Source organism: Hippichthys cyanospilos, chromosome 6 (assembly GCF_059441005.1).
Source record: "Hippichthys cyanospilos isolate Australia breed blue-spotted pipefish chromosome 6, RoL_Hcya_1.0, whole genome shotgun sequence".
In the NCBI taxonomy this organism is placed as follows: domain Eukaryota; kingdom Metazoa; phylum Chordata; class Actinopteri; order Syngnathiformes; family Syngnathidae; genus Hippichthys; species Hippichthys cyanospilos.
In genome coordinates, this window is record NC_142374.1 from 2,820,923 (window position 1) to 2,836,101 (window position 15,179).

At 39.8% G+C, this 15,179-nt stretch overlaps 1 protein-coding gene across 1 annotated transcript; it reads right to left on the reverse strand.

Annotated features, from left to right (window-relative positions):
- Positions 1 to 1,207: 1,207 nt before the first annotated feature.
- herpud1 (homocysteine-inducible, endoplasmic reticulum stress-inducible, ubiquitin-like domain member 1) lies at positions 1,208 to 11,031 on the reverse strand. The gene is made up of 8 exons (XM_088416253.1): positions 10,619 to 11,031; positions 9,964 to 10,041; positions 8,785 to 8,865; positions 7,674 to 7,855; positions 7,027 to 7,137; positions 6,437 to 6,811; positions 4,114 to 4,225; positions 1,208 to 2,574 (listed from the first exon to the last, which is right to left on the reverse strand). The coding sequence occupies exons 1-8, from the start codon at positions 10,769 to 10,771 to the stop codon at positions 2,389 to 2,391; spliced, it is 1,278 nt and encodes a 425-aa protein (XP_088272379.1). The 5' UTR covers positions 10,772 to 11,031; the 3' UTR covers positions 1,208 to 2,388.
- Between the last annotated feature and the right edge of the window lie 4,148 nt (positions 11,032 to 15,179).

Sequence of the window (15,179 nt, forward strand, 5' to 3'; positions counted from 1 at the left end):
CATTACTTTTTGCTGTTACCTGGTTAGTGTAATGCATTGCACACAAAATACAGTAATATTTTACTCAGTCCAAATGAGTGTCACAATGCATTTTAAACCTGAAAGTGATCTTTTTCCTCCAAATTCACCAAAAACGCCATGAGATTGGAGGAGAAAAGTCTGGGGCAAAATGTTTTCACTGTACAATTGCTATTAATAATGTACAATTGCTATTAATCATCAAATCTAAATAGTTGTGGTGAATGTGTATCAAGATGACACACACAAAAACTCATGTTAAACAGTACGTTAAACACAATGATGATGATGTAGGCTAGCTGCTAATGTTAGCCCCACCAAAACCATCTATTTTTGAAACGTGAATATTAACATTGAAATTGTGGAACGCACTGTGCCTGCCTCAAGCATAAAAAATGCATCGCTATGCTGTGAAGCTAAGTGATAAAAGGATTCATATGCAAAAAAAGATTTTGAACCTTGTCATATCTATAAAGGCTTACAATACAATACAGATGAAATAATTGGTACTGTTTTTAGGCTTAAGCCAACCTTCCGCTGGATGTGTAATGAGCATAATGAGTTACCGTACATTTAGAATGATATACTCTAATCCATATTTCCAGTTATGCTGGTGAGTCATACAAAAGTAAGCAATAGTGAACAATAGTAGTGGAACGTGCTTTACATTTCAAACACAGTAATATTGTAATGTAACTAATTACTTTGAAATGCCAATAATAAATAACGCATTAGTTTTGAAGTAACTTACCCTACATTGCAAATAAACACCACCAGTCTCCACTGTGTACATTGGGGCCTCGTCCATAAGTGACACACGTTCTAATCACGTGAATGCTCTTCTGTTGTCACTGAGTGAAAACTAGACAACACACTCATGAGTCTAAAAATCATACCTGTCAAGAGCCAGCCCTTGAAGGCTGGTAACCTGTATGTTTTTGATGCTTCTCTATCAAATACACCAAATTCAAATCAAATGACAAAGGCTCATTTTCAAGCTCCTGCAGAGCTTGGTAATGTGCTCATCGTTTCAATGAGGTGGGTTGGGGAGAAAAACATGGATAATATGCAGCATACCGCCTCTCGAGGACTGGAGTTTGAGACCAATGGATCATGCCGTGGTGTTGTGGTCACAAATCAACAAATTAACAGAAATCAATATTGTGCTCACATTGAGGCAACAAACACATTTAAGTTAAGAATATTTATTGCATCTTATTGCAAATATTCCCGACATACAAAACATGTCAACATTTTTTTTGTTGAACAACGTTCATTTATACTGTAGCGACCAGCCACAAAATCTCCCTCACCAGGTTATGAATTCTACAAACAAAATAAGCCCCAAATACAAATGTTTAATTGCAGGGGATGAAAAGCACATTTTAGTCAAAGACTACTCTGGTAAGCGTGAATCATCAATCTTGAAGCATCGATCGCATAGCAACACCGTCAACAATGACTAGCAACAAGAAATGAAAAAGAAAATGCATAGAGCTAGAGCTCAATACGTAGGGCCTTCAAGTTATTTGAAAAGTACATCATTCCATTTCCTCACTCATATTTACTATTGTTCAGCTTTCAATAAACCATGGTTTCCATAGCTCATTTATATTATAAATAATTACTTTGAATAACAACCCCGTGTAAAACACTTGTATAGAATATTAAAGTGCGTTATAAGGTACATACAACATTTTCATATTACCAACAGAATTTACGTGGGCAAAGAGAAGCAGTTTTTAAATGAGGTGATGGGTGAATCATGCTGGACTCATTTTTTGCATTGGTATTTCTTCTCATTGTGTAGAATTTGTTTATGTTGAGTCTCTATATATGTCCACGCAGTCAGGTTTTACTGTCACTAATCTGCTTGGATTGCTGAACAAAAAAATGAATTTAAGTCACCCCTCATGTTCTACTTTAAACAGACGATATGGCATAATCACATGTGATTATTTTAACATGCAGCAAAAATATACAACGTAAAAAAGGTTTAGTTCGGTTTGCCACACAATTTTTCAGATGAGGTGGCCAGTGGGCATTATTCTTTGCACAGACTGGACTGACTTGTATCATCTTGGAAAATTACAAACTTTTGTGAAAAACCGTCACACAATCAGTTTGCAGCCTCATCCACCACATTTCCATAAATCTAGCAAAATAAATATCATTTTGTCTTGCAGGAATTTGCTTCGAATTGTAATTTCTATCTCTGTTCTGTATTCGAGAGCTACAGGACAGCTTTTGTCCACAAGCTTGGCCCCAGTCTCTCACACCTCTGCACATGATGCTGCAGTGTTTGGTCAAGTTGAAGTTTTCTTTCTACCGTGATTCCCCAATACCGTGGAGAAGATCCGCCTGAGCAGGTCAGTTGACCACACCCTGAGGAACATCGGGTATGAGCGAGGAGAAGAATGTTTTGAAAAAGACCCAGGCTGTCCACATGACTGAGACCCTGGTCGGAGGCACCAGGACAGCTGCCATTGGCTCACGTTCATCTGATGCATCAGCTGCAGCAGAAAGTTCCCTCTGTTCTTCAGCAAGCTCTGCATCCTGTGTACATACACGACATCAAAGTTTTCACTAATAATCAAGGTGAACCTATCTTCAAGTCAATTTCAAGCAGTGATGGGAAGTAACAAAGTACAAATACTTTGTTACTGTACTTAAGCAAATTCTGTACTTTTAGAAATATTTTTTTCTGACAACTTTTTTCTTTTACTCCCCACATTTAAATACAAAAATTGTACCTTTTACTTCCTACATTTAAAAAAAAGCCTCATTACTTTTTTTTAACAATCCACAATAAAAGCCCATGTTACTTTTCTTTCAGCATCTTTGCGCAAACTACATAAACCGTGTTTGACCAATCAGCCTGGCTGCAGCTAAAAAAAAAAAAAAAACACAGCGACGTCCCACAACTGTCAGTGCCACATAACCTGGAGAACAGAGAAGATAGCAGTAGGTAGACTTTGCTCGAAGCCAGTGTCGAATAAGACACGGACAAATAAACCGAATAAGCACAGGCTCCAAAAGCTAAAGCCCGCAGCCATTCACCCTCACCCATGGCCTTTACTTAAACAATTTCTTTGCGTTCATTGGAGAAGCCAAAACGTCATGGAATGGTTGCCTTCAAGAACTCTATGTCGAATCTCAGAAAGCACGATAAGGTAAATTAGCTAAACACCGCCGCCGTTATAACTTTGGCTAGTCGCTAGCTCACTTGGATATGTTTGCTATGTGGCTAACATTAGCTAGCTACGCGAATAAATATAATGCTAATGTCGTCAGCTATAGGTTTTTGTTTTTTTTTGACAAAGGTCTAGGTCTATATTCTCGTTGGTTTTATCTTCTACCACGGTAAGAAACGCCATTTAGCAGGGGTAGCCCATAGCAAGCAAAATTGTGGGGATTTTTCCAGCATAATTTAAATGATTTAATTTATCTGTGCCTGGGTGCCTTTAACTTGCAGATAGCACCATAGAAATCACTGAATTGATCACACAACCAAACAGAAATGTCGTTTCCCTAAATTTAAGATGAAATATGATATGCATATAAGGCATTATTGAAGTTGGCTGCAGACAACACATCCCAAAGGCAGAAATATGAAAATCAAAACTCATTTTGATCATATTTTATTATGTTATTAAGTTATAACACTGTTGTGCAAATAAGGAGAGTGGATCGTGAAAGGAATTGAGTACTTCAACTTGATTCATTTGCAGTTCATTTGCATTTTTTGATGTCCTTGGCATACGTATGTGTTTTTATTTGGTTATTTGATTTGCACAGCGCAGCTGGGAGTAAGAGTGGTTAGCCCGTCTGCCTCACAGTTCAGAGTCCTGAGTTCAAATCCAGCTCGCACTGACCTGTGCGGATTTAGCATGTTCTCCCTGAGCCTGTGTGGGTTCTCCAACTTATTTCCACATTCCTAAAACATGCATGGCAGGTGTATTGGACACTCTAAACCAAGATTTTTGCTTCAGCACTTTTATTTTGTCCTCAAGCTATTTTTTACATAGGGTCCTTTTACTTTTACGCAAATAAACAATCTGTGCACTTCACTGATGTCAAATCTAGTATACATACAGCATTTGGGATTCTGTTCTCATTCTCCTGGTTGTGCAGGACTTCAGGGGGCTGCAAGTGGTTGGGTCTTTGGACCTGCCGTCTTCTAATGGAGAACCAGCCCGTGGTGTGGCTGCACATGCAAGAAACAACAAAAGGAGAAACTATTTAAATTGCTATATATATTGTGTTATACAGTGATCCCCCCTACTTCGCGGTTAATGGGGGGTGTCAACCCCCTCGAAGTCTGAAACCCGCGAAGTAGGGTATAAGTTCCTTGATTTCTATGTACGCCCCAATATAGCCGCAGTAACCATAAACAATCTTTTTTTTTCTTTTTTTTGGTATTTTTTGCGTATTTTATTTCTTTTCTCCTATTATTTAACATTACATTATCCTTATTAACATTATTGTATATTCATTAAATAACTAATATTACTTAGTTTGTTGAGAATTTGTTCTCAGGACTGGTTATTTGCACCAAGACTCCAGTGAAAGAGTACGCAAGTCATCACGTTGAACTTCACATTTATTTTGGCTCATGTATGGTGTATCATGTGGTATCTGAACAACAATGCTCAAGTCAGTCAACTAACATATAAACACTTGCCGAACTTTAATCTATGAATTTACTGTACTTTTAGCTGACATTAGCGGGTTAGCAAAAACTAACAACAACTAACTATAAAGTGCAACCTCTACACAAACGAACACATAAACAGAATAAACACTCATCGCTTACTAAACATAGGCAGTAGCGTGCGTTATCAACATAAATGATAATAAACTATAAATATGAGCTTACGTTGTCATTCACTACGTCACCGTAACGAGTCGAATGACGCAGAGAACGTAAAATAGGAAACGGAAATGCAATGCGACCTGACAAATTTCAAAATCAAGATAAAAAAACGTCACGAACTCTAACGCTTGAAGAATTCTTAACAGTTATTAACTAATATTACTTAGTTATTTAATGAATACAGTACTGTATAATGTACTTTAATGCTTTTTTCAATTTTTCTCAATGTTTGCGCCTTTTTTAAATTATTTTTTTATTTTGAAATATTTTTAATTTTTCCTGGAAAAACCCGCGAAGTACTGAGACCGCGATATCTGAGACCGCGAAGTAGGAGGGATCACTGCATTGCAATACAGCTAAAGAATACCTATTGTGATATATTGGGCAATGTTTGTAAAAAAAAAAAAAAAAAAAAATCTATGGCAAATACTGTATATTAACAATGACTGAAGAAAACCCCAGAAGGAAACAGAACTCTTGTGTTGCTCTCGAGAACACATACTGAAGCTAACTATGGACAACCTGAACAGGAAAAGGAAGCCTGAGATGTGACTACAACGCTTGAAGCAAAGGAAATTTATCTTTTTCTGCTGTTTGACCTCCTCCTCTGCCACCACATGTGGTGTTTTTGAAGTACTTGGAATGATTTACGGGTTAAACACGCTTCATAATATGACAAAAAAATCATGATAGGAAATCCACTCCGGAGCGGATTGATTAAAAAAAAACGTGTCGCAATATATCAAGATATCTGCATTACCGCCCAGCGCTATTATTTTAAATGAGTCTAGTATTAGGGTGTTATTACTTCAAGCTGAGGTTGAAGACTTGTTCAGGACAAAATAGTACACAAATGTAAAGAAAAAAACTGTACCTATCAATCAAACGTCTCATTGTGAGACTTAAGAGTCCTTCTTTAGAATGTGTGAATGTGAATAGACATGTGCGATTGGGTTATGTAATAAAAAACAAATATTTGCAAGATAAGTGCAAGCTAGGCAAAAGTGATGTGATAAAGACACCTGGCTGCACACATTTTTTTTATCAGATTCAAAATAGAACACCTGCTATCATCAACCCCCGATAATAACAAGGATCTGCAGTGTAGCTAAAACAGTGCATGATAAAGCCACATATTTCAATGCAGTTTTATGGCAAAATATTTTTCATCGATATTGACACAGTTCTAACAAGGTTAAACTTTGTTAGAAATTTGAAAATGCATTTAAAAACAGACAGTTTTATAGCCTTAGTTATGACACTTGGATTGTAAGCTAAAGTTTTAAAGCACACTCACACAAGGCAAAGCAAACAAAGCTTGGACATGCCTAACACTTAAGTGTGGATTGCTTGCCTAGTTTAGGCATCTTGCACCCCACTCCAAGATCCCTCCACTTTGCCTAAGCATGATTGAGAAGGTGTTCTTTAGCACAATACACTTAATTGATTGAAATAAAAGTCTGGTTGCTGCTGAAATGATGTAATAGACGTCCCATAATTTGGGGTTCAAGGAAGTGAAATGTGGATGTGCACTATACTCACAGGTACATAAGGAAAAGGGTGCCCATCACCAGAAGGAAGCGACTCAGGTTGGAGTTGAAGTACACGATCATGAGCAGAATGCCAAGCCTGGCTGCAGAGTACAACCGGTCCAACCAGTCTCGCTCAATGTCTTCCTCGTCTTCCATTACGGCGCCGCCCTGAGCGTTCATTCGCATGTTCTGATTGGCTACGCCCGGGTCAATGAATGCACCGTCCTGCGCTGGGTTCTGGTTTGCTGCTTGCAGATTGTTGATGGGGTTTTGATTGGCAATGGGCGCAGGAACAGGCACCTGGTGGGCAGGTACAGGAGGGTGATGGCCAACAGTCGCAGGTGCTATGGACGGCCCGGTGCCAGCTGCTGCCATAGCTGCCTGACTGTTGATAGAACGCATTGGTGGGATCACAACTAGGCAAAGTTACCACCCATGCCTCATCAATATACTGCAATACACTGTAAAGTAAAGGTAATGTGAACTTTTTTTGTGTGTCTTAAGAGTTCCTCTACTGAGCTATGGATAGAGCCTAAATCGTTGGGAATGTATCCCGTTACATTTGAAAAGTCCTTTTAAAATTCTGTGAAACAAACTCACTATTGCATGTAATATTGTCGAGCATAGACATGCTGAAGCCACAGAAGTTGTTGGGGGCTGTACAGGGAGTAGGCTGGAAATGCTGGTTGAGCCATTTGTGGTGTTCCGGTCCTGCAGGAACAAATGAGAGTCAAGTATATTGCTATATGACAGTCGTGATCATCTGCTCAAAGCAGTCAAATATGCTTTAGCAAGCTTAGATGAAAGTGAAACACCTTCCAGGAAGCAAATCAGGTCAGTCAAGTGTTTCAACACCTGTTTCCCTTTGGGGCTTCTAATCACAGGCGCAAGTAAAAGAAAAAAAAAAAGATCTTGCTACAGGTCTCTTTGTTGCCTTAAACAATATGATGAATATGAAAGACTTTTGGTAAACAATGGTTATAAAAGTATTAACTCATTCACTGTCACCAATGGCCATAGACATCAAAAATCAATTTTTGCAGGGCTGGCAGTGAATGTTAACTAATTGACATCCATTGATAGCTGTATAAGTAGACAAAAATAACTAGTCAAACAGCTTGACATTGTCATATTAAATCGATTGAGGTGGAGGTTGAAAAACAATCGAACGATATGATTAATCCAAATTCTTAATATTTGACTAAATATTAGCTGACAGACACACTAGTGTTCCCACTTTTTCTTACATGTTGGTGCCAGACCCTGTAGCAACTCCCGAGGGTGATGTCGATGTCTGCGTGTTTACTGAAGAGGCAGCTGAAGTTGAAGACGTCTGTCTCCTCTGTCTCAGCTCTGCTGTGCTACTAGATGAAGCCAAGGAAGGTGTAGGTCTTGGAATGGAGCCATGCAGCTGGCCTTCTTCCTTAACCTAAGGAATAAAAACAAGAGCCATTACTTTTTGGGAAACTCCAATCATCTATCAAATTGGAGATGTTTAATTACATACAGTGCCATTTAAGTAAAGGATTCGAATGGGGGACTATTAGAGTTTCCCATTGGGTAAGAGAAGTCAGAATTTATTAGAACTCTATTTTGAGCGTGGACAGGTTGTCTTAAGACAAATCATTTTTATCCTGGGTCACATTGTAGTTCTACTTTTCGTCAGAGGACCGGACTCAATTTGAAGTCAATTTGTCATACACCTAGCTAGATTTGAAACCAGAGGCCTATTAAATAAAAAACTGTTCAAAAGACAGACTAGTAACAAAACATTGTTTGTTTTTAAGACAACTTGCAAGTTTAGTATTTTAGCCAGAAACCTGAAGTCAAATCAGCATCTGATGGGCCACATAAAATGATGTGGCGGGACGGATCTGGCCCCCAGGCTTGGGGTTTGACATATGATTTTAAGACATCAAAGTCGTCTTAATGACTGCAAAATAAAGGATGACAGTATGATAAATTATCAAAATAAAGGGGGGGGGGGCTCACTTATCTCATTATTCTCTGCCATAACCCCTCTTTGTTGTGTTCATGCACACGCCAAGCCAGTCCCCGCTTGCTGCTTCTCTGGGTCTCTGTGGCCCACACATCTGAGAAGAGTGGCAAGCGGGGACAAGCTCTGCCAGCGTGGGCGGGTGCATGGCAGAGAGGGGCTACAAGCGCATGGTTTTCCTTCGTCCCTGCTTCTTCCGCCGGTTTAACAACCAGGAATCAAAATTTAAGCGCCATCAGTTTAAAATCTGAATAGTTCTGAGGGAGCCAGAATTATTGTCCCAGGTCCACTCAATCGCTGAATCTCAGTGAGTAATCTTAGTCATAAGTTACTCAAATTATGTTCGGTGTTGTCCTTCTCACCTTTGGTCTTGCTCCCAGATGTGCTTTGGGTTGCATCTTGTTAACAGCAAAGACAAGATGCACTGTGGGAATGGTTTCTGTCTGAGAACGCAAAATGGGATAAATTAGATGGATATGTTCCAACAACACAATTCAGTTTTTCTCCACATCCCTAACAGTTTCATCTACGTTTTCTTAGTCCGCGAAGTACCAAACTGATTCAAGAGTTTGAGGCTTATTTGCTGCTTATTCGAGTGTTGTCATAAGATCTTGACATAGTTACACAGAACAATGTGGTATCTAAACAGCGCATAAAATCTGTTATCTTAGCAATATTTGGTTTTGTGCGTTCATATGGCTAGCAAGAGATTGAATTCTTTTATGTATGTAGGGATGGATACCATTCGAATTTGAACTGGACTCCTGCTACCAGGAACTCAAAACAGTCACTTTGTGTAAATTTGGGGACTTTTTGTGTGTGTGTGTGTTCCTGTATGGCTACTGGTGAGAACCGTTTTCAGTTTTCTACCAAAACTGTGAGTACAGTATTAGAGTAATCATATTAAAAATGCTTTTTCCTTTTATCAATGCTCATACATTTTTAAATGGTAATGACATCATTTACAGCAAATTACATTTTCTCTATCCTGGGGGGCTTTGCAAAAAAAAAAAAAAAAAAAGAGGGGTAAGATTTGGCTTTCATTTCTGATGGTTAACGTTGGAGGCTAGGAAATTATCACATTAATAGGATATTAGCCTTTTGTTAATGGGTGTCCTCACAAGTATAGCCAAACATGTGGTGTGGTGTATGTCACAAGCGAACTATGTAGGCAATACACAGGTTAATTAAGTGCCTTCTCTCTTTCCAAACTGTTTTTTGGGGGGAGGTGGGGTCAATCTATGTGGCCTTTGCAGCACTGCCTGCATCAGCTAGAATGGTTCATCTAGAAAAGTGGTGCAAAAACTGTTCCTGCAGAGCTTTGCGGTTTGTCTACTTAAAAAAATTGCAAAGTATTTTATGATTACCTTTAAAAATTGTATGCTTTTAGATAATTCAGTTTTGATACTAATAATTGAATTTTCCATAGTTCCACCTGTGTCTCAAACCTTTGAAAGCATGGAATAACCATGCAAAGGTTGAATGGTGAACTACATTTTGTAGCCGCTTGCGCAGAAAGACAAATACTGACTTAGACATACCTGTGTAAAGAGATCTTTAATGGAAAGATGATCAGGTAGAAGTTTGCCGGCATAGATGAGCCTCTGGTCACTTTCTGCCTGATGGGGAGAAAAAAAAAACAACTAAGTTTAACAGTATTGACGACTGGATTCCAAACGATCTGAAATCACACAATTTCCCAAGCAAAGGGAAAAGCCATGGCAGATCTCCCTTCTACCCAACCATTTTACTTATACTGTATAGGATTTATTTCACGTACTCTCAGGACACTTTGCATATTGAGCAAATCTAAAACCGCCCTTTTAATGTGGGGAAATGTAGAAATATTGCTGCATTTCTTTCAGTATTTATTTTGAATCTTATGCTTGATCCCCAGGGAGAAACAGTCACCAGGGAGTTCAACTTGACGACGCAATGCAGACCGAACAGTAACTGTAGTTGAATAACAAAACTATACTCGTTAGCAACACATGACGATGACTCGTTTGATTTGTACAAAAGACAAAAAACAAGGGCCCTTATTAAATATCCACGAAGTGATTCAATTTGGCAGGGACAGGAAACAAGCAGCTGTTCAGAGGCGTCAGTCAGCCTGAGCGACCCAAGCACGTCATGACATTCCAACACAGGACTAGCTTGTTTCGCTAAGCTTAGCCAACGCCTCAAAACACTTACCACTTTGGTCGGATGGACAGCCGTCAGATGTGACTTTAGGTCTTTTACCGTCCAGTTCAGGTGGACTCCTTCGATTGTTTGATCCGCTACAGTTGGAATGGGTGTTTTTATGAGAATAGTCACGGTCTTCGGTCGCGAGTCTTCCACGTCCATTTTTCCACTTCTCACGTTTTGTGTCACGTTTCGGCGATAACTCTCGCTCGCAGAACAGTGTATGTAAAAATCTGCTCTTACCCACACCCCAAAAAATAAACGAGGATTAATTTTCGTCAAAATCAAAACTTGGGTGACCGACAGTCTGTTAGGCGTCAACAATTTATGCTACCTAACTGAGACAAGGCGGAATGTTGTTGCCAAACAAAGAGTGTGGCCGCTCCCGATTGGTCAAAAATCGCTAGCGTACCTACGTGGAGTATCAGAAACCAAACACATTCCGAGCATGCGCACATCATACTTGGGTTTAAAAAGATCGTCAATCGCGCGAAAATGCTTTCGTTAGGCTTATTTTTTCCCTCCACTTGAGTGTGAATTTGTAGAAGTCCATGTATTCTTTCCTATTGTTCACGTCCAGAGGTAGCTGAGCGAGGTAACACACTCCATTTTCATTCTCGTTCACAACCAAGGGTTTACAGAGGAAATGCTGAGAAATGATTGAACGACCGAGGGATCGTTCAACTAGTAGCACAAAGGCATACTTGGTTGTTACGTAAAGACAGTCATGTTGCATCATCTGGAAAGCACCAGAAGACGACTTTAAATCTTTCATTTTTTTTTTTTTTTGAGAGGATAACCCCCATAAACCATATCGTTTGCAAGGGGTCCCTGGTGACCAGAAAATAAATAAACAAGATGAACAGACAGATACAGCATAAATTAAAAAAAAAAAACAACAACAGATGAATGCGCACTCGTTGTTTCTCTCAGTCACTCCACACACATATGGACACACAAGCAAAGCCCTCCAACATCAAGAGTCCAATACAACGGTGATACATAGCTGGGAAATCCGGACTCGGGTTTGAATCTAAACCAAATAATGTATAATGCGCATACTATTTTAAAACAATTGAAGCGAGGTAATGGAGCGGGTAGAAGGAGGTAAATGGTTCCAGTCAAAAGGCGCCTTATATCTAAATTAAAATGAATCATTTTTGTTTTAATTCATAGAACCGAAATTATGATTTCACATACACGTCTTAGACTGTAACACACGTAAATCAAGTTAAGTACTTTATCAACTAGTCGGCATAATTGAGGTGGATGCATTTGAAATAAATAGTAACCGAAGAAATTGGTATCTGGAGAAAGAGTGAGAAGACAGTTGGTTCAGCAGACAATGATGAGTTATAATAACACGATGGCGAATGAACGTGCACAGCATATACGCAACACTTAGTGGTTGAAGATCCGTGGCTCTGGCAATGGATACATCGAGTAATAGTTGTGTAACTATTCTTTTCCTAATTTGAAAAAAGGAAAGCAATTAATTGATAGAACAGTTTCGAACATTATGTGATTTCAACTGAATTTTGTAACAAACAGTACTGTATGTGAAAATTAAAAGAAACCTTGGTATTTATATTTCTCAGTCACTACAGTGGGTATTGAATCTATACATGTGAGATTAAGATTAACAGAAAAAGACCTGCTTTGTTTTTTTTAAATAAAATTGAATGAGATTTGGATTGATTGAAAAGGAGTTTGTTGTCTTGAAGCCATGCTTGTACTCTGTAAAAAGCAGATTGAAGAGAGTGCTGGATGTCATTGAAATTGGAATTTGTACAATAGGTGATAGTATTGTCAGCATAAAGTTGAATATTAAAGTCTGCTTTGAGGAAGATCACTGATAAAAAAAAAAAGAAAAAGTTAAAGAGGACCATAAAGAAGCTTGTCTCAGTAAAAATTGACAGTTGGATTGGCTACTTTTAAATAAAACACATTGTTGACGATGGAGATAAGAATTAAAGAATGGACCTGTTAAGACCAATGTCAAAATCAATAAATAAAGCCTCTATAAGAATATTTTATCCACTGTATACCAGTGAAAATATCATGAATTTCAATAATGCAGAGGTTGTTGAGAAATATTTTCTAAATCCCAAATGAAGTGGGGATAAAATATATCGGACAGATATAATTGACTACTGAATATAACTGTTGACATCATTGGGGTCACACCCTTTTTGGATGGGAAAAACCCTTGCACTAAAGGGAGAACACAAGATACAATCTTCAATCAGCGCTTGCATTGAATGGGAGCTCGCCAATGGCTTGCTGAACTTCGGCAAACTGATGTGACGTGAAATATATTCATGAATTGTTGTATCATTAATATTACCATTAAATAATTGAAAGAAATTTCCCAATGAATTTAATATTCGACTTACTTAATTTGAAAAAGGATTGCCTGAACTGGTAGAAGGATTTGGGGACATTATTGAAGGACACCATTGATTACAAACTCCATGCTATTCACCCAAATTGAAAAAAAAAAAAGATTGTATGCGAGATTTCATTTTCATTTTCAAAGCAATAAATCATGAACAGTCAAGTCAAATGATTTATATAGCCCTGAATTACCACACCTCAGGTGAAAACTTTGCCACGTGAGTATTTTCCTTTGGTCATTAATTTTTCTCCCCTCGAGTCCTTTTTTCGAGTGCTTTTTTGAGCCAGCACTCCTCCAGCAGCCCCTGGTATTTAGTTCCCTTCCTCTCATTGGCTTCCTCGATGTGATCTTCCCACGGGACGGTGAGCTCCAGGAGCATGACCTGCTTGGAGGACGCTGACATCAGTACCACGTCTGGCCTTAACTGTGTGTTAGCCACATTCTCTGGGAACTTTAGTTGTTTCCCCAGATCAACTTTCAGTTCCCAGTCTTGTGCCGTTGCTAGCAGGCGAGAGGAAGAGGTCCTGGCAGCAACTAGTGGTTCTTCTCCAGCTCTGACAAAGGCAATGGTCTTTCTCACCGGGCGGAGGCGCTTGCAGTGGGCAATTCCACTGCAGATGGCCTTGAGTACCTGGTCTCCTTGCTGCCCCATACCAACCATTCTACTGGTTCGCTCCTCTTCAGCTGTTGCTCACACTTCCTCCAGAAGCGGTGCTCTCTTGTCCTTGCATGGGTTATTAAACCCATCTGGGGAAACTAAGAAACCTTTCAGAAGGGACCACAGGTGGGAGGAGCCCCCCCTTCCAGGCTCAACAGGTTGCACTGAGGTTGCATTGTGCCATATTAGGCAGGAAGTGTCTAGTGCAGACACCTTGACAGCAGGCGAGGCCATCGGGTAAGATCCTCTGCATGGTCTAGCCTTGTGGGTCCATCCTCATGAATGCGCCTCAGAGAAGTTGGTCCATCTCAAAACTCGCATTTGTCAATCAGTGTCGGTCCGCATGACAGCATTCAATTTCGCCATGGAGGCGGCTCGGTGGCGCAGTGAATAGCACGTTCGCCTCACAGTTCGAAGGTCCCGGTTCAAATCCACCTGGCTCCGGCTTTCCTGTGTGGAGTTTGCATGTTCTCCCGGAGCCCGCATGGGTTCTCTCCGGGCACTCTGGCTTCCTCCCACTCCCCAAAAACATGCATGGCAGGTGAATTGGACATACTAAATTGTCCTTAGGTGTAATTGAGCGCGTAATTGGTCGTTCGTCTCTGTGTGCCCTGCGATTGGCTGGCAACCAGTTCAGGGTGTCCCCCGCCTAGTGCCCCAAGCCAGCTGAGATAGGCACCTGCGACCCCTGTAGGGATAAGCGGCTTTATAAAATGGATGTATCGCCATGGATTTTGGGAGGCTTCTTAGTCTGTTTGACCAGTCTGCATAAAAAAAAACACTTGCTGCAAAGCACACTATGAGGACGGGACTACGCGATGATCAATGGACGAGCCAATGATATATATCTTAGTTAAACAAACTCCTACAGTATGCCTTCTTTATTGATTTTCTTAAATTTCTGACTGACGATACTATACAGTTTTATTCTCCCTCTTAGGGAAATTTGTCTTGGACTCAGCAGCTGCAGCAAACATGAGAAAAAAAACACAATAAGACAGCAAGCAATGTGCACAATGCACACAAAGAGACAAAGAGAAAAGGCCTTGTCTACATGTAACCGGCTTATTTAAACCCACATAGTCTCCCTCTTGTTGTGTTTGTTTATGTATTTTAAGAAACCGCATCCATACTATAGCACAGCCTGGTTTCATTCACATCCAAGAATGGCAAGTCACGTTGTAGTAGCGTTGCCAAATTCTGTAAATCAGACAGAACTTCCGCCTCAAACGTGTTGACTCAGAAAGAACTTTTGCTCATGCCATCGCAAGTATCTGCGTCTTTGGCGGGAAAAAAAAGAGTAGTGCGGTGAAGCAAAGCACAAAGCAACCACAAAACCAGAGGACCAGGTACACGGCAAAACCCTACTTTGGCCGGAGGTTTGAAACATTCCGTTTTGATGAAAAAAAAAAGCCCAAACAAACCGGAGACATTTACTGCTAGTTTGCAAGAACCCCAGCTACAGGAAGACAAGGCCTAGGTCATAAACAATAAATTTAGATGGCAAAAATAAG